This window comes from Eleginops maclovinus, chromosome 23, assembly GCF_036324505.1.
Source record: "Eleginops maclovinus isolate JMC-PN-2008 ecotype Puerto Natales chromosome 23, JC_Emac_rtc_rv5, whole genome shotgun sequence".
In the NCBI taxonomy this organism is placed as follows: Eukaryota; Metazoa; Chordata; class Actinopteri; order Perciformes; family Eleginopidae; genus Eleginops; species Eleginops maclovinus.
The window spans coordinates 20,005,678-20,026,078 of record NC_086371.1 but is presented as its reverse complement, the minus strand read 5'-3'; the positions used below and the strand labels follow the sequence as shown (position 1 = coordinate 20,026,078).

General features: G+C 40.9%; 2 protein-coding genes across 2 annotated transcripts; one reads left to right on the top strand and one right to left on the bottom strand.

The window, feature by feature from the left end:
• The first annotated feature begins 21 nt into the window (after window positions 1-21).
• gpr174 (G protein-coupled receptor 174) lies at window positions 22-7,387 on the top strand. Its single transcript, XM_063875828.1, has 4 exons — window positions 22-166; window positions 393-553; window positions 3,954-4,375; window positions 5,059-7,387. The coding sequence occupies exons 3-4, from the start codon at window positions 4,172-4,174 to the stop codon at window positions 5,869-5,871; spliced, it is 1,017 nt and encodes a 338-aa protein (XP_063731898.1). The 5' UTR covers window positions 22-166; window positions 393-553; window positions 3,954-4,171; the 3' UTR covers window positions 5,872-7,387.
• Window positions 6,903-20,025, bottom strand: LOC134859367 (integral membrane protein 2A-like). Its single transcript, XM_063875829.1, has 6 exons — window positions 19,666-20,025; window positions 19,076-19,213; window positions 15,116-15,295; window positions 14,566-14,676; window positions 12,944-13,088; window positions 6,903-8,239 (listed from the first exon to the last, which is right to left on the bottom strand). The coding sequence occupies exons 1-6, from the start codon at window positions 19,735-19,737 to the stop codon at window positions 8,145-8,147; spliced, it is 741 nt and encodes a 246-aa protein (XP_063731899.1). The 5' UTR covers window positions 19,738-20,025; the 3' UTR covers window positions 6,903-8,144.
• Between the last annotated feature and the right edge of the window lie 376 nt (window positions 20,026-20,401).

Below are 20,401 nucleotides of genomic sequence, written 5' to 3'. Positions count from 1 at the left end.
GACACACAGACAGAGAGAGAGGTACAGACAAAAAGCATAGTGAGAGAAAAAAAAAGGCTGGACAGAAAGCTCATTTGTTAGAGGGGGGGGGGGGGGGAAGGAGGGAGGCTGCGTAATGACAGATGCTTTACACTTCTGCACTTCGATGCGACGCCTGAAGACAGAGGTGAGATATTCATTGTCGATTCCTTTAAAACCCCAAAAAACTGTGTTTTTGTGAGAGGCTGTAACAGCTGGATGCCTTCAGCGTGGAGTCATGCCTCATGGGGGACCTCGCATGTTTCCCCAACGTGAGGAATGTGTGTTATGTTGAGGGTGTGAATGTGTGTTTGCAGGTCAGTGTCAGGCCATTCCTTTATAGAGATCATCACATGTTTTGTGTGTTGATACAGCAACACGTGGAGGGACCTGGGTGCTGATCAATGAGGCAAGATGTCGTATCAGAGCAGAAAATCTACAAGGTGCCAAAAGCCCACAGCGGGGTGAATCACGGAGGAGGAAAAATCGCATTTCCGTTGGCAAGATCTGAATATTAAAACTTCTGAAACCTAAGGTAGGAGTGCTAATCTTTTACATTAAAAAAAACAACGTGGCTCGACAAGATCCACAGATCACCATTACACCATAACAACACCAGAATAAGCCCAAAAAAGGAAATAAAAGAACCTGATTCATGTAAACAATCGTACACACAACCAGTAAGAGAAACCCACTGTTCGTGCAGGGTGAGGGTAATGAGAGGGGAATCACACTAAAACAGTCAAAAGTCAGTCAGGCTTGAAGCAAGAGTGGACGCTGAGGGTCCACTGGGAGATCTTCCTCAGTGCTAAGTAGTACAAAAGCCATCAGGGAGAGGACGCTAGTTTATATCTTTCAAACATAGACATTTTTCTGCTTGCTCCACGACCCTGGGAAGTACCAAACTTAAGTTCAGTTATGAGGACATTTCACTGCTCAGTATTTTGATGTTATTGAACTTTGTACAGCCATCGGCATATCATGAGTTGGCCCCTGTGCACAGACGTGCAAAGGGCCACCACCTCTTCTACAAGGCAAGAAAACACACAACTTCTTTGTCATTTTGTGTCTTTTTGTATGTTTCGTGTTTTTTTTGTGTCTCTTTTTTCTTGTTTTGCTTATCGTAGGGTGTCTTTGCGATTGTTTTGTGTCTCTTTGTAATTTTTCAGGCCCCCTTTATAGTTCTATTATGTGTCTTTTCAGTTGTTTGGTCTCTATTTAAAGAAGTGTTGTGTTTGCTTTGTGTGTCTTTGGGATGGTTTTGTGTCTCTGGAGTTGTTTTGTATGTCCCTGTAGTTTGTTTGGAGTATTTTTGGAGTTGTTTGGTGTGTCTTTGCGATTGTTTTGTGCCTGTAGTTGTTCAGTTTCTCTTTGTAGCTGTTTTGTGTGTCTTTGTAGTTGTTTGGTGTCTCCTTAAAGATGTTTTGTGTGTTTTGGGGATTGTTCTGTGTCTGTGGTTGTTTTGTATTGCTTTGTAGTTTGTTTTGTGTCTTTTTTTGATTGTTTTGTGGTTGATTTTTGTCTATTTTCAATATCTTTGAGTCTGTTTGTGATTGGTTTGTTTCTATTATTAGTTTGTTTTTTGTCTTCTTGAGTAAAATGTTTTAGGTTAAACCACATGGTATTAGCTTATGAAACACAACATTAATAAAGATTAAACTCACGTTTTTTGGCTTGTGACATATTACAACAAAGCAAAGTGTCTAGTTTGGGCTCCTCGTTACGTCAGAAGTTCAAATGTTATTTTAAATGTATGAAGCAGAATGTTTTCTTTCTTTCCGCTTCCACTTGTCTACAATATGAAAACTAGTAGTGTGACTTCCCTTAAAAATACCAAAACAGTAACATACTAACTATGTTTAGAATACATCCTCAAAAGGCAGTACCATGTATGTCACCTTGTTTCCTTGCTGCTTGTCAAGCTAGTCTAAATACTTAACAAGACCAGAACAATACAACAACAAAAATGTCTTTGTTATTTTTGAATTACCATTTTTAAGTTGTGGTGTTTGAACAAAATCAGGTCAGAAAATGTTAATGAGTCCAAGATTTTGGGGAATTCCCCAGCTGAACCAGCGTAGAACTACTCATACTTACAGCAGTGGGTGGATGACGCCTACAAAGCTTGACGAATATGACTGTCAATTTCCATTTGAAGAAAGCATCAATGTCTATACATTTTTCAGGGTTTAAGGCTACCTTAACAGGTATAAAACTGAAATACTTTCATGTAGATGTTCATGTGAAACACGATACTGTAGGTATCAACTATTCTGACACCTTTATACAGTGGAGGAAATAAGTATTTGATCCCCTGCCAATTTAGTTAGTTTATCCACTTACAAAGACATGAACAGTTTGTCATTTTTATGGTAGGTTTAATTCTCACAGTGAGAGACAGAATATATAAAACAAAATCCAGAAATGTACATTAAAAAAAAAAAATTGCATTTAATTGTGGGAAATACGTTTTTGATCCCCTTGCAAAACATGCCATAGGGGAAGGAGGTTATCAGCCAATATTTTACGATACATGGCCCCCTCCATCATCCCCTCGATGCAGTGAATCGCCCTGTCCCCTTAGCAGAGAAACCCCCCCAAAGCATCATGTTTCCACCTCCGTGCTTGATGCTGGGGATGGTGTTCTTTGGGTCATAGTCAGCATTTCTCTTCCTCCAAACACGACATGTCGCATTGATGCCAAAGATCTTGATTTTGATCTCATCTGACCTCGTCACCTTCTCATAAGCCTTCTCTGAATCATTCAGAGGATCACTGGCAGACTTCAGACGGCCTGTACATGTGCCTTCTTGAGCAGGGGCGCCGCAGGATTTTAATCCACTACGGAGCAGTGTGTTACCAATAGTTTTCTTAGTGACTGTGGTCCCAGCTGCCTTCAGATCATTAACAAGACCCTCCTGTGTAGTTCTTGGCTGATCCCTCACCTTTCTCATGATCATTGATCGTGGAGCCCCAGACTGAGGGCGATTGATGGTCATTTTGTGCTTCTTCCATCTTCTCATATTTAAACCAGTTGTCTCTTTCTCACCAAGCTGCTTGCTGGTGGTCTTGTCTTCTATTCCAGTCTTGTGCTGGTCTACAATCTTGTCCCTGATGTCCTTAGACATTAGCTCCACCATGACCACAAGATGTCTCTGGTCTTCCCATTGTGGAGAGGTTGTAATCTGATTTATTGACTGTGGACAGGTGTCTTTTATCCAGGTAACGAGTTGACATCAGGAATACTTTCTTAAAGCGAGAGGACTTATTTAACCGGTCTGTGGGAGCCAGAATTCTTGTTGTTTGCAAGGGGATCAAATACTTATTTCTCCCAATTAAATGCAAATCAATTAGTATATATTTTTTTATTTTAATGTACATTTCTGTTTTTTTTTTTATATATTCTGTCTCTCACTGTTAAAATAAACCTACCATAAACATGACAAACTGTTCATGTCTTTGTTAGTGGTTAAACTAACTAAATTGGCAGGGGATCAAATACTTATTTTCTCCACTGTAACTGTGAATACACCACAAAAATTGTTGTTTGTCTTGTGACTAACCATGCCAGTTTCACTGATGCCTCGCTCGAGGGGTTTCACACTGGCTTTATATAGGCTGTTCTGCAGGTGTAGATGCTTAACAGTGAACACTATGCGGGGCATTGTAGCATCCACTTCTCTGTGGGTTTTACAGTAAACGATACTGCAAAAGCTTCAATCAAAAACAAAAGGCTTTTTATGTTGTGCACCATTTTAACAGTTGGTATGCTGAGCTAAAGCATGCTTGGCAGGTGCGAGCGTGTTGGGAACCAAAGCTGTATATTGAGATGTGTGTATCAGAGACACAATGTTTTACATGATGTCTCACGCAAGATGTAAAACATGCTGCTAGTAAAGGATGATGTAGTAACCCTTTGTTTTCATCTCTTTTAGAGTGCCATGTAACTGGGATGGATTGCAGTCTAAACATTAACAGTTTATCAGACCATATACTGCACTGAAAGAACAAACCCCTCCTCACCGTAATGGAGAGCATTGGCGCTCAAACATTTCAGTTCCCACACTTCAAGCAGCGCTTCTGATTCAAGCTTCCTGTTAGTGCACCAGGCAGCTTGTCTTGACGGTAAACAGTGAACAGCCACTGGCTTAAGATGAACAATACCACCCACAACTGTACAAGCACTGAAGATCTCCGGACGTACCAGCACCAACTGTATGCGGTGGTGTACAGTGTGATCTTAGCTCCGGGACTGCTGGGAAATGTGCTGGCGCTCTGGGTGTTCAAGGTTTACATCAAAGAGACCAAGAAGGGGGTGGTGTTCATGATCAACCTGGCTGTGGCCGACCTACTGCAGGTAAAGATTCTATGTGTTAAATTTGATTGTGCGAGTCCTAGTATTTATAAATGTATCGTCAATCTCATCTTTAATGTAATCTGACAAAAAATACTTTTTATCGTTGATATCTCCTCTATTCTGCAGTTAATGATTATATATATAAGATTATTTTACAACACACTATTATGTAGCTGTAAGCAGATATAACGGCTTGTTCTAGTGTTGAATGTATTCATCAACAATCATAAAAATGTTGCCTTAGTCAAAGTTCTCTGACTCCCAACTCTGAATTCGAGTTAGCTATAGCCACTGACTAAAGGTCCATCCATACAGCACACAAGTTTTAAAGCGATTGGGAGTGAGACAGAGGTGTGGCAGAGTGCGCTAGCTAGCTAATTCTTGTATTGTGAAATCTGATAAACAGTCAATTGATCAAAATCAGTGGCCCATATTGCTATTTTCAAAGATACTGTAACTGTCATAGGGCCTTTTTGTATTCTGTTTATGAAAATAAGGGTTCAACTAAATGTAATGGTCTTTAAAAAAGACCAAAAATGTATTTCGCAAGTTTGCCTAGTTGTGGACAACCATAAGTTGATTGTTTATTCAATGCTCAGTTGGAGTCAAATCGAATCTGTCGTCTACAACATGTTTTTTCGTTCTTGTTCTGCAACCATCTTGACACCCTCTGCTCTACTCAGGTGCTCTCGCTGCCTCTGCGGATCTACTACTACCTAACCAACACCTGGCCCTTTGGTCACCCTCTCTGCATGATATGCTTCTATCTCAAGTACGTCAACATGTACGCCTCCATATTCTTCTTGGTGTGCGTCAGCGTGCGTCGCTGTCAGCTCGTCATGCGTCCGCTGAGGTTCAACTCGTCCAAGCAAAGAGGGGACTGTATAATATGCGCTGTTGGCTGGCTGTCAGTCTGCCTGGGCTGCCTGCCCTTCCCTCTCCTGAGAAACTTCAGCAATCTAACAAACGTTAATTCAAGTCTCCTCCAAACAGAGGGAGTTCATCAGTTGTGTTTCGCAGAGCTGCCCATGAAGACTGTCTCTGTTCCAGCCGCCTTGGTGCTCCTGATCCTAGCAGAGCTAGTGGGCTTTATCATTCCTCTCATCCTAGTGTTAGGCTGCACCTTTCTGACTGCTGGCAGTCTTCGGGATTCCACAGCGTGGGCAATTCCTGACCGAGGGGAGAAGAGGAGGACGTTACGGGTGGTGCTTAGCTGTGCTCTGGTCTTCCTAGTGTGCTTTGCTCCTTACCATGTCACCATGCCCCTGGACTTCTTGGTTAAAGCTAAAGTCCTAGAAAACTGTGCCTTAAGGGGCCTGATTCTGCGATGTCACCCCGTCACACTTTGCCTTGCCAGCCTGAACTGCAGCCTGGACCCACTCATGTACTATTTCACAACTGATGAATTCTGGAGGCGACTGAGCAAGCCAGAAATACCAGAGACTTTCAACAGGCGCCTCTCCTGTATAACTGGGGGAGAGAATACAGAGAACTAGAAACTCTCTTATTGATGAAGGACCAACAGCCACAACCACTGAACCCTGAGATGAATATACACTTTTAAATCTAAAGATAGCTTACATAGTTTATGTGAAAACTGGTTAAGTGCAGGTTCTTGCTGCATACCTTGAGAATGGCCCCACCTCCCTCAACAGACTCTTTCGGGGCCCTAGCTTTAAGAGGACATTCATCAGGTTAGTTAGTTGGGATTAGCACATGACCTGCAAAAATAACACAAATACCTAATATTTCAATATAACTCAGTCTGAAAGTTGGATACCGTGGAGTTAAGCAGCAAATAATGATGTACTAACCTTATAAGTTTGCCACTTTAGCTAGCTATGTTTATGTTGTTAGCAATGTCAACGTTAGCTTAAATGGATACATTAAACGTTTGGTATCTTTTACTAGTGTGCTTTGTTTGACATTAAAGTAGTGCGCTAACGTTCACAAACACACAAGGTTGGTAGCCTACACGTTATTTGCTGCTTGACAATACATGAACTTTCTGGGTTAGTTTAATCAAAAATATTAAGATTGTACATGTCTTCCGTAGTGTTATTGGGGGAGGTTGTCCTTAATGTCATACTGTAAAACATATTCTCAGTACGATTTTTCATTTATCGATAAGCGTGACAAACAAAACACCCTGCAATAATATGTAGTGGCATGTTAATTTTATTTACTCATGTTTGTGATTACGTGAATTTGGGTTCCATTTCGAGGTGCCTGGCGTTCTGCCGAGGGACGCTGTTGCAAATAAGGGAAGTTACAAACTATTTTTCTATTTAATGAGATGTCTGTTCTTTCCAAATGTGTACCACATTGTTGAAGAGTGAGTCGTTCCTGTTATGAAGGATGAACATGTAATTAGTGCCAACGTCAGGAAATACAGAACACTGGCAAACCCTTAAACCACATAAGTGTTTCAGTTTTATGTATTGTAGGATAAGCTTACAGATCGCAGTGGAGGGGCGTTGGTGCTGCTTTCATTGAAGATGGAATAATAAAGGGAACAAACTTAATATTCAGTAGGTAAAGAAATGCAACTTTATTCAGCAGCAAGGTGAATTCATTTCAGTAGCTGCACACAACATTATTTTGTATCTAGTTCTCTAGCACTGTTAAACAGAAAACACATTTGGACACACATTTCCTGTCTGATTGTCTTTCTGTGCAGGCATTGAGTGGGAACATTTGAAAATCTCTTGAAGTAATTTGGCAAAAGGCCATTTTTTTTAATACCTTCAAGCTTTTTCTTAAGGGCTTTCAAAATGAATGACAATTTTTACAAACGTATTCTTCCTGTCACAAATTTGAACATATGGAGTTTTTAGAAATGTGTAGCAACCTGTAGAGCTACAAAGGACTCATGAATAAGAATTTAAAAACGGTCATAAAGAATACATATTTTTTTAATTTGGTCAATTCCCATATAGCTTATTCACTTCTTTAACTCGTCAACAATCCTTCATGGTTTTTTGTCACAAATAAAGTCTGTACACAAAGTCATATAGGGTTGCTGGACTGCCCTGTCAGGTATGAAACCGTTAATTACATAAAATCATCACACAGCAGGACAGCTGAGGCCCCTTGGAGCAGCAGGGCACTCTGGGAAATATCTACAAAGGTGACCTAAAGCTCGGGGCTCAAGCGTCTCTTGGACCAGACACAGAGGACCATGTAACACGCGTACTGCAGCTGCACTGTACCATACACTTCCTGGGTGACTTGTGCTATATCACACTATAACATATAGTAGATCTTGTCTGCTCTAATAACCCCATTAAAAGCGGGAACAGTAGGCTGACACACAAACAGGACTGTTATGAATGACTTCTCAGTATCATGAGGATATTCAGTAGCAACACAAACAACTCATCCGGAGGTGAGTGGATGTTGTAACACATTAACGACGACTAGATATTTCAAGAGGAAGTTACAGCAACAGAAACCAACATAAAAAATGAAACTTAGTATATTTTTAAAGAGCAGGGTAACGCTGGTTATTAGTACAAGACTAACTAGTGAGTACTTAAGCTAGAGGGGAAAACAGCAGAGGAGGGGGATCAGGCTGTATAACGCTGTAAATTAAATTCACTTATCACAGGGGTTAAAGCAAGGGGAGGAAAACTTTTTTACAGAAGTAACTTTCTGCTGAAAGCTGTTCCCTCCTTCACCTACTTCCTCCCATTCTCTGTCTGTCTCTCTCTATCACGCTCTATTGTTCTATATCTCTTTCACTCGCTTGCTTCCTTCGTGTTTCCCATCAAGCCTTGCAGATCCTGGTCTCCGTCACAAACTTGTTCTCAAAGTGGTGGATGGTGAAGCATTCGTCTGCGGAACGCTTCTGGATGCCTTTACCTGACGAGACAAAAACATTAAGATTAATTATTAAAGTGACACGTGGCAAAATTGAGACTAAATAAAATAAATAGCTGACCATCTTAACACTTATTTACAGCCCTTTTAAATCAGTGGTCCTCAGTGTGGATAGGTACTAAAAGTAGTTGAGTCACAACTCAAAATCAGCTCTTTTTGCGGTTTAATGTAGAGCAGTGATTCTTAACCACCGCAGGACTGCATAATATAGGTTATCAACTGAAGACACCAGAGATATGTTATCCATGAAAAGCTCAGTTACAATGCAGCTTTCGACCACGTGGTAGCGGTAATGCATCAGTCAGTTGTTTAACAAGCTGCAATAGATCGTGTCGTCAGTTTGCTGACGACACGACCGTCATCGGCCTGATCACAGACGGCGACGAGACGGCGTACAGAGAGGAGGTCAGAGCCCCGACATCTTGGTGCCAGGACAACAACCTCCATCTCAACGTCAGCAAAACAAAGGAGCTGATTGTGGACTACAGGAAGAGGCAGAGAGAGGCACACACACCCATCACCATCGACGGGACTCCTGTGGAGAGAGTCAGCAGCTTCAGGTTCCTCGGGGTAAACATCAGTGAGGACCTGACATGGACACATCACACCAGGGTCATATCCAAGACGGCTCGACAGTGGCTCTTCTTCCTCCGCAGGCTGCGGAAGTTCAACATGGACTCCAGGATACTCTGCAACTTCTACAGGTGCACCATCGAGAGTATCCTGACTGGCTGCATCACCGCCTGTTATGGCAGTTGCACCGCCCTCAACCATAAGACTCTACAGAGGGTGGTGAAAACTGCTCAGCACATCACCAGGACGGAGCTGCCATCCATGGAGGACCTCTACACCCAGCGGTGTAGGAAGAAGGCCGGTAGGATATTAAAGGACCCCAATCACCCCAGCAACAGTCTGTTCTGTCTGCTGCCGTCTGGCAGACGGTACCGCAGCATCCGGACCAAGACTACCAGACTCAGAGACAGTTTTATACCACAGGCTATAAGACTGCTGAACTCCTGAGCTGTGTGAATGTCTACTCACATCTTTTTATAGTACACACATACACATATATATATATATATATATATATATTATACACATCTGCCATACATATCTGTTTATAGTACACATATCTATATATTATACATATCTGCCATATACATCTGCTATACATAATATATGCATCTGTCCATACCTCCTCATTCAACAGTGTAAAGTATTTAAATACTTTCAATGTATTCCACATATGTATATATTTCACATCCTCAAATCTTTATTGTTGATATTGTAAATATTCTTCTCTCTTTTTGCACCATGTATGTGGAGTTGTTGGAGGAGCACGCGACATAAGATTTTCATTGCCAACATATACGTTGTATCTGCTGTGCATATGACAAATAAAACCTTGAAACCTTGAAACCTAGACAGAGAAGAAGACTGTCTTCTTCTCTACGCTAGATATATATAAAATATGTATATAGATATATATCTATATACATATTTTATAGATATATCAAATTATGGAGAAGTTTTTAAAACGGAAAAATGACGAACATCGTGCCGACCTCCCACAAAAGAGTACATTTTTGCGTCAGTACAATCCCGATTATATAAAATACGGCTTCGTAAACGGAGGTACCGAGGCAGTGCCGAGAGCCCAGTGTGTGGAGTGTGGGTTAACACTGTCAAAGGCACTAAAGCCCTCAAAACTACAGTGGCATCTACAGACCAAGCACCCGACGCTCGTGGGAAAGCCGGTGAAATTTTTCAAAAGAAAGGAAATGGGCTGCAGATGCAGAAAAGGTCGGTCGTGTCACTGACTGGCAGCTCCAAATGTGCACTGAAAGCCAGCTACCTCGTAGCCAGACGTGTGGCACAGAGCAAGAAGGCGTTCACCATAGCGGAGGAGTTGGTTCTGCCTGCCGCTGTTGATATGTGCTGTGAGATGATCTGAGAGGCCGCTGCAAAGAAGCTGCTGACCATCCCACTGTCAAACGACACTGAGTCACCGTATCGCGGACATGGCCTCAGACATACAGCATCAACTTCTTGAAAGAATAAAAAGTAGCCAGTTTTTCTCTTTACAACTAGACGAGTCCACGGATGTCACGAATGCTGCACTGCTGCTGGTTTTTGTTTGCTATCGCTGGGACAGTAGTTTGCACGAAGACATACTGTTTTGTGGAGAGCTACCAACACGTACCACGGCTCAGGAATGTTTCCACTGCATGGATAACTACTCCACCGAGAACGGCCTGGACTGGCAGAACTGTGTCGGGGTGTGCAGTGACGGTGCAGCATCAATGACTGGCAGGCATCAGGGTGTCATCAGACAGATACTCGATCGTGCACCACAAGCTAAATGGACACACTGTTTTCTCCACCGTGAAAGCCTTGCAGCAAAAAAGATGTCACCAGATTTCCACCAGGTGATGGATGTAAGTGCGAAAACCATAAACTTTATTAAAAACAATGCTGCGAACTGCAGATGTTTTGCTAAGCTTTGCGAGGACATAGAAGCAGATCACATCCAGCTGCTGTATCACAGTGAAGTGAGATGGCTTTCAAGAGGACTAGTCCTCAAGCGTTTGTTTGAACTGAGGAATGAGGTCTTCTCTTTTCTCACTGAGAAAAACAAATCATCTTGCACAGTACTATGCCAACACAATGTTCACCGCAAAACTTGCCTACCTCTGTGACATTTTTTCACTGCTGAACCAACTGAACATCTCACTTCAAGGAAGAAACAGCAACATATTTTTTGTTGCAGACAAAGTTCAAGCTTTCAAGAGGAAACTTGCTTTGTGGACCAGGAGGGCCCAGGAAAAGAGGATGGACATGTTTCCACTTTTGTCTGACATTTTGGAAAACTCCCCTCAGGTGAATATCAGTGACTCAGTCTCTCAGCACCTCTCACAACTGGCAGAGAAATTTGATAACTACTTTCCTGAGGATCCCAGAGAGGGAAACATGTGGATTTTGGACCCATTTTCAGTGGATCCCACTAAAAATTATGTTTTGCCCTCACATCTGGAATCCCAGCTTCTGGAAGTTTCCACTGACAGCACTTTAAAGTTGCAGTGGGGCAAACTGGACCTGGGCTCCTTCTGGATTGCTGTCTCAAAGGAGTACCCATGTCTTGCACTGAGGGCCGTGAAAGTCCTTCACGACTACATACCTGTGTGAATCAGGATTCTCCATTGTGGCCACAACCAAGACCAAAGCCCGAAACAGACTCAGAGCAATGCTGGAGGCTACTCTGAGAGTGAGCCTTTCCCCCATTCCACCCAGACTGGATCTGATTATGTCTCAGAGGCAGGCCCAAATGTCTCATTAAGAGGTGAAGATAAAAAAGGGAGTTGTGTTACTGTTGTTCATTGTTGTTATTGTTGTTGTTATTGTTGATTTGTCAGATATAAAGATTCTTCTGGTTCTGCATGCCTGCTGAAGCAATTGTCAAATGACTTGGCAGATTATAAGGCTATAGTTTCATTTGCACTTTATTTCAATTTTATTTAGTTTATTTCATTCAAAAAAATATTCATATTATTTTATTAATTAAAAATTAAATTAAATTAAAAAGCCTGACTTGATCCTTTAAAAAAATGTCTTGTCCCGCCTTGATTTGTGCCAGGAATTATCAGCCTGTTCAGTGGCTTGATGTGTGTGCAGGTTTACATACACATGTCTAATAAAAGTCTTTGTGATGATCCCATTTTATCATGTCATTTTATTTGACACGGTTTTTGCTTGTTAAACTGTAAGTGGATTTGGTTTATTATTGAATACAAATCAAACCGTGAGTGAGGTCAATTAAAGCTATACAGTGTAAATATTTAATGGGCCCCGGGCCACTTTGTACTATAAAAATTGGGCCTCAAGGTCAAAAAGGTTAAGAACCCCTGATGTAGAGGAAATGCTTCTTATGAAGGGGAACTAAAACCAATGTTCTGTTAGCTAATCTTTCATTAGATAAAGCACATATAGATGTGTTATTTGGTTTTATTTAGATATAGATTTTCAATCTCAGCTATTAAATGCAAGTTGAACAATGCTAAGGCAAAACTAGAGCCCGGGGGCCAAATGCAGCCCGCAGGCCATTTTGAATCGGCCCTCTGCAAATTCTGAAAGTATAATGCAATATGGCCCACACATTAAACTTTTGCTTGTCTTATATTGTACTTCTCAAATCTATTAATGAGCCCAATTTCAAATAAATGTAGTCATTTAAAATGTAAAACATTTTCTAACTAATCTTAGTTGATAAAAAAAAAACAATCACTTATTTCTATAACAAGCTTGATATTGAACCTTCATATCTACTCTTATTATCAGCAATCTGAGGCTTCTGTTTATAAATATATGTAATATATAAAAAAAATAAATGAAACCCAAAAGACAGATGGGATGTAGGCTGTTTTTTTCTGAAAGCGTTTTCAGTATTGTGCATTATTCACTTACATTTGATTTGTTTTGCTAACTTATAACTTCACTTTTGAGACAATATTCACCTCTATAAGTGGCCCAGCTCTCCGTATATTTTTCTGTATGTGGCCCTCGGTGAAAAAAGTTTGGACACCCCTGGTTTAGGATGATGGCAACTTAAAGAAAAACACCTTCTGGTACTTTTAATATTATTGAAGATTAACAAACAAGATAAAAGTTAGCGGTACGGTCCATCCTGACCTGGCAGTTCGGAGCGGCGCTGCATTCTGTACGTTTCCTTTCCATCACACAGCCGGCGGATGTAGAAGCCCAGCGGCTTAATGTCATCGATACGCTCCGTCACCACCAAGTCCTCGTGCACCAAGTAGCTGCGGTAAGAGCCGGACTGGGACAAAAAGAAGGGATTATGGCAAGCCCTTTTATTAGTAATCATGAGAAGAAAAAGCACCTCAGTGAACAAGACAGCAGCCTGAGGGACTGATAATGTCTAATTAATGATTCATCACCAACTTCTGCATTTGCTGAAACACTTCTTCATTTGATAATGATATTCACTGATTGCACCAACACCCGCAGAAAAACCAAACGCTATACAACATGACCTGGTCTAGAACTCAGTGACAATGACTTTTTTTTTTAGACTAACTTCCCTTTTTGTGCCTACACAATCCCACAGTTCTCACTACTGATATTGCTCATCTCTCGCAGAAACTAAAATGCTCTTGCCTCAACCTGATGATGTTCATATATTGTTTTGATATATACAAAACTTAGTATTTTCTTTTATGAAATAATGATACCAAAAGACAACCATCTATAGTCAGAATGTCAACATTGTGGCTCAAGGGATGGCAAGCTTTTCATCGTTTGCCATCATCAGGTCCAATGTTTAACTTGCAAATAAATACTGGCTTATGAACATTAAGTTGCAAACATAAAAACATTCCCTTTAGCCTCAGACTTCTTTTGTGTTACGTGCATACTAATATGGTAAACAGGGCAAAATCTAAGTTTTATCCATCTAAAACAGGGGTGTCCAAACATTTTTCACTGAGGGCCACATAAAGAATAACTGTGCTGGGCCCCTCCCTAGAGGTGAGGTATATTCCCTCATAAATTAAGTTATAAGTTAGCAAAATCAATCAAATGTAGGTAAATTATGCATTATAATTGAAAATGTATATATATATATTTAAAAATAAGGCTTATTGAAACATGAACACTGTGTAATACATGTATATTTAGGAAGTACAATATAACACAAGCACAAGTTTCAGGTGTTGGCCATAGTCCGTTATACTTTTAGAATTTCCCAAGGGCCAATTCAAAACGGACACAGGGCCGCAGCTGGCACCCGGGCCATAGTTAACAGGCTATCATTAGCATTTAGTTCAAGTGCTTCTGTGCCTCAGTCGCCTACCAAGCATGGCTGTAGACCTTATAGTGTAGTTTCTTGAAATATAAAGCAACATTTAAAGCCTTCCACTATATATTTTTATTTCGTGTTCTACATTTACATCACATATTTAAGGACAGCGAAAGCATTTCATTATGAGAGTAATTCACTCTGATGGAGATTACTCATGCAGTACTGCAATACTAATAAGTCTGGGGGATAGTGAAAGAGGATGTGGGCTTGATTTTTTTTACTCAACAAATTACACACATGACAGACTTGCCCAGGATTAAAGCATAGACAATAGCTGGAATTATTATAAACCCCTGGGTTTCACCAGGTAATATTAAGTGCTTAATATTAGGGCTTAGAGCACTGTGCCAGTGTGGTTTCCCCTCCAACATGAAGCTACACCTCTCTACAGCCGGCTGCATTCTGAGATGGTGACCTGCTGATTAAGACTCACCATCAGCTGGGAGAACAGGTCGATGAGGTCCTGAGGGGGGAGCACCACCGAGGTGTTCAGAGGGATCACAAAGCACGTCCTCAGAGTCAGGTCCAGATAGGCCGTCAGCTTCTACTCACACACATGAAGTAATCAGGAAAGGTTTTAAATGTACGCACCAGTATGTACAGAACTGTGTGTGTAGGCTTGTCAGAATTACGACTTTTGTTGGACGATATGTTAGTTTACTTTAATCATGATTCAAGTACGCCCTTTTAAAGAGCGCTTAACTTTTCATTCTTTAGAAAACTAAAAATGTACTGGAATTGGAATGTAAAACTAAAAGTATTAAAAAGGCCCTAAAGAAACTAAAACATAAACTAAGTGAAACCACAAAACCAAAACAATAAATAAAACGGTCTCTTGGGCTCTCTTAAAAGAATCTGCAATGTCTGTGCGATGCCAAAACCCTGCCATTTTGTTCAGGCATTAAATTGGCTATAAAGTCCTGTGTAAACACAAGAGGCAATATCGCAATCAGCGAAAAATGGGGAAGGAAATGTTCAGATACCCTGTTGAAGTCATGGAGGATGTAGGCGGGATCCCCAGCTCTGAAGCGGGGAGGGGGGACGCTGATGACGGCCATGCTGTCAGAGATCTCCACCTCCTCCTCCACCCGGGGAAGGTAGTAGGGCTGGCTCTCCCCACCGGAGGACACGTCACTGAACTGCATGGCGCCGTGGTACATCCTCTGGAGAACACAACAACATGAATCACTTTGATGCAGACAGACACAAAATATCATGTGACCTTTTGGTAACATGTACTGAGACTCTTTGGTGATTTGGTTAAAAAATAAAATAAAAAAAGGAATCAGAATACTTTATTCAACTAAATAAAAATTGGGTTTTGTCACATAAATCCATTTGAGAAATAATTTATTATCATTAAAGAATAACAATCATAAAATTAACAAGAGAAGTTAAAGCTAAAATGTGCATTAAAAAGATCAAATAAAAAATCATTTAAAAGAAAAGGTATAAAGATTTATAAAAACACAAGAGCTTAGAATTAAAATGTCCAACAAAAGTTGAAACAAAATCGAATTGAATTATAAAACGTGCACATTAATCTACAACATATGACAGTTATATTACAACACATACAATGGTGTATTAGTATGATTAATAGAGTAATCTCTACCTGCTTCAGCTGCACTATAGGAGTATTTCAGTAAGTGGTCACCAGTGATGGGCAAGTTACTTCCATAATGTAATACAGTCCATACCACTTATTACTGTCTTTTTAAAGTAATAAGTTACATTACATTATTACTGTCTCTGAACTGTAATGCGTTACACTACTTTTGAGTTACTTTCACCAAAAATAACCGCAACAGTTTGGCTTTATATGCTAAAATGTAGTTTATTGCAGCTCATTAATTAAAACTATCTATGGCAGTATGCTGAAATTAAACTCATGCTCCGTTTAAGAGGGCTGAATAATATGTGATACCGGTAACATTACGTCTCTGTTTATTATTAATAACATGTTAGTGGAGCCTCTGCACGGCCCTGTAACCTGCTGTTTATGAACGAGTCTCTATGGCAACGTTAGCTCACCTTGTCAGTGGTGTGTTAACGGGGATTTTGAAAAGCTTTCTAAAAGCCTGCGATTCCACAGAGGACAGAGGCTGCAGATCTTCAACACTCCGCCACGAGTCTCTTAACTTCTCGGGGTTCAACCAGCATAGCAGACCGAGAGAGAGAGTTACCTTCTGTTGCTTCGGCCTCTGCGCACTCCTGTCTTTTTCTTTCCTTTTATCCTGCAGCTCTGCATTGTGAGCCTGCAGCTCTGCATTGTGAGCCTGCAGCTCTGCATTGTGAGCCTGCAGCTCTGCATTGTGAGCCTGCAGCTCTGCATTGTGAATCTGCAGCTCTGCATTGTGAATCTGCAGCTCTGCATTGTGAGCCTGCAGCTCTGCATCATTAATTTGCAGCTCTGCATTGTGAATCTGCAGCTCTGTATCGTGAATCTGCAGCTCTGCATTGTGAATCTGCAGCTCTGCATTGTGAATCGGCAGCTCTGCATCGTTAATTTGCAGCTCTGCATTGTGAGCCTGCAGCTCTGCATCATTAATTTGCAGCTCTGCATTGTGAATCGGCAGCTCTGTATCGTTAATTTGCAGCTCTGCATTGTGAATCGGCAGCTCTGCATTGTGAATTTGCAGCTCTGCATTGTGAATCGGCAGCTCTGCATCGTTAATTTGCAGCTCTGCATTGTGAATCGGCAGCTCTGCATCATTAATTTGCAGCTCTGCATTGTGAATCGGCAGCTCTGCATCGTTAATTTGCAGCTCTGCATTGTGAGCCTGCTGCTCTAAATCGCGAATCTGTTTCTGCAGCCCTCTTAACCAATAGTAAACAGGCTTACTGAGTTACTATTCTAGCGCCACAATTATTTCTCTAGGAATGTCTCGCGATGTTTGTGACAAAACAGGTTAAAATGTGTTGTAACTGCGTTACTGAGAATTGTAACGGGTATCGCATTTCCCAAATTTCAGAAGTGATGCGTAATATTACTGTGTTACAGCAAAAACTAATACATTACTGTCACTCCGTTACTTTTGTAACGTAACACTCAACACTCGTGGTCAGACAGTAGTGAGGTGGTGGGTCTCTGCAAATACAAGTGGGTCAGCAGGTCTTACACTGTAGCAACCGATCTTACCTCAGTACCTGTCTGCTCTGCAAACAAAAAGCACCAGTCTTGCTAAATAAATAACATACTGCAGCGGTTTGCAGGGGCACCATTTCATTGTTTCTACATAGAAGCTTCAGGAGACGTTCTGAAAGAGGCTCTCACTTAGGTTAAAAGACCACTAGAGGGCAGACAGTACACTCCCTTTCAATATTATGTATTTTATGTAAGTGTTTCTTTTATTTAGGTATGTTTTTCTCATGACCGAGGTTGCTTTACGTTATAGATTAATGTTTTATTCTCAGCTTGTAGAATCATATTTATTCATCACTACAGTCTTTTGTATTTATTCTACTGTACAGTATCTCATCTTACATTTTGTTGCAGCATTCTATTACTTACACTATTCTTTTTAATCACACTATTTTACTTCTTTATTTCTTTTTTTGTAAAAAAAAAGAAACATCAAAACTGTTGCTGAAGGATACAACAACAGAGGATTAAGTATCCAATATACTATGGTAAGAATAAGGTTTAAGTCTTTAATGGTATGAGTGGAACACATCTCCTAAACAAAGTTGAATTTCATTTGAAGTGTTAATGCATTGTATTAATAGTTTAACAAGCCATTTTAGGCTTTGCTTTATTTGCATAAGAAAACCTTTGGGGCACAGATATTGAATTCAAGACCCTCCCAAAGGACAACGCAGCAATACTTAAAAAGACTAAGTCTGCACTTTCTCTGAAGTCGTACGCTAGCAACAGTCACCATTTTACTTTCCCACCACGGCAAGAGTGTCCAATCAGCAGTGGAACAGCTTCAATAACTCTTACCCAGCTCAAATAACTGCAAATGAAATACTTTCAAGAATGAGGAAGATGTATCCACAATTTAAGCACACTTAAAAATGTGCTATATTTTGATAACCAGAGGGACAGAGGAGGTAGAGCTTGCAGATTTGGAAGTTAATCTTTGGTGGTTTATGATTCGAGTCTCTACTCGATTTATAAAAATAAAACGCAATTCAAAATTTATTCTGGATTCAAAACATAAAAGGGAACTTCAGATCTACTCCAGTCCGCTGTGGGTTGAGAGGCAGTTGGCCAAAGGATGGCATGACGGCAGAATAACGGATGTACAATATATATATTTTTAAGTTCTATAAACTGAATGCAATTTTGTAAACAAACGCACACCTAAAATACATTTATTGATTTAAAGTTGTACATATATAAAAAAATGTTTAATAAATTGTTTAGTATTATCTAAATGTTCTGCAACTTTAATATAAAAGTTCATGTTTTACAAAAACAAAAATGCTGTAGGAATAAATGGGTAAGACGAAGCTAGCTGCCTTTTAGTTTCTATTGTTAATTGCAAAAATAAATGTTCACAAAATAACTCTCAAAACCCTTGTTCTTAAAAAATAAAACCAAAAGAAGAATCCTCCCCAGTGTGCCCTTTCAACTGACACAGCATAATGAAGAGCGAAATAGGCTGCCCTACATGCTAGAAAAGTGTCGCCTTCTGGATTTTGTCAAAAATTGGTACAAACTTTGACTGCTAATTGAGATGCAGATTTAATATTTCGAAAAATGTTGTAGTGTCAAAACAGCTCATTTACAGTGTGTGTGCAGCCTGCACAGACATATTCCCTGTGTATCTTACATAAACTGTAATATAGATCACATGACAAACCCTGAGGCAACTCTAGGCCTACACATGTCAGGTAGACTGCCCTAGTGTGAGTTCCATAACAACCATACTTAGAATACTCCAATACTGACCCCCCTTGGTAATATCAATATCAACAACCACACACACGTTTACCTTCGGGGTGAAATAACGATAGAGACATGCTCCCCCCACGATGAGCCCGCTGAGGATGAAGGCGATGCCCAGCAGGGTGAGCAGGCAGCGACCTGTGGAGCCCTCGCTGCCCGCTGGAGCAGAGGCCAGCTCAGGATCCTAAAAATGCGCGCGCACACGCACACACGCACACACACACACACACACACACACACACACACACACACACACACACACACACACACACACACACACACACACACACACACACACACACACACACACACACTTAATATCAACACATACAGTTTTGACTCAGCAATCTCTAATCCCGTGAATGTTTGGCCTGTGCAAAACAGCTGTGTTGATGTTCAGAAAATGGGCGGTCCCACCGTGTGCTGCTGAATCAGGTGCACTACAGCACGCTATGCAATAAGCCGAAAACACTGCAAGCCTTAATATAATGTTAACAAAATGCTTAAGAGTATGTATTTTAGACATAAAGGGGGTGTCCACGTTTACAGTAGAGTTCAGGCTGTCAGTGCAGGCCTACTGCTACCAGGCTAATGACGGACACCGGGGCTGCATCGCTCTGAAGCCCGTTAGCTCACCTTCTCTGCGGCGGGCACATCTTTCCCAAGCGCCTTCTGCGCAAGAGCCGAGTTAAAAGCTATCTTCACCATGCTGCTACTGGAGAGGGACCGTCAGTTCGGGTTTCTTGTACAAACAGGAGAAAGGAGAGTGTCGATGCTACCAGACTGCAGATAGGCTCGTTTACTCTCGGCAGCTCCGTACTGTGACGCACTTTGCAAGCACGGCTTAAATCGCAGCTTCCGGTAGCTGGAGGGGATTAAGGCATCCGAAGCGGAAGCTAGAAACACTTCTTAGCATTTGAGTTAAATGACATATATAAAAAGCTTTCAAACGAGGTAATTTAGACAACTGTTATTGCTGGTTTGACAGTGATCACTGAAACCATTTATGGCTTCATTTATTGTCTGCAGCATCCTCTCTTGAGAGTTCCTTTGTCTTTGCCGCCATCTTGTGGCCGCCAGACGAAGCAACCCTTATTTTAGTGTAACACAAATGCTCCCAATCAGGAAAATTCAGCTTCCTATTCATTTTACCAAACCTAATTCCACAAGACTTGAACTATTTACACTTTTGGTTAAGCCTGTCTCTCTTTTTCTTTATTATGTACAGCACATGACACAAAAATCACTACATTTTACTGCACATGTAATGTAATGAAAATTAGGTTTTGAGTGTATAAAGTAGACCATTCATCTCCATGAATATTCCACTCTGTAAACTGACTCTGTCAATATATTCCCTCCTACAGGCCGG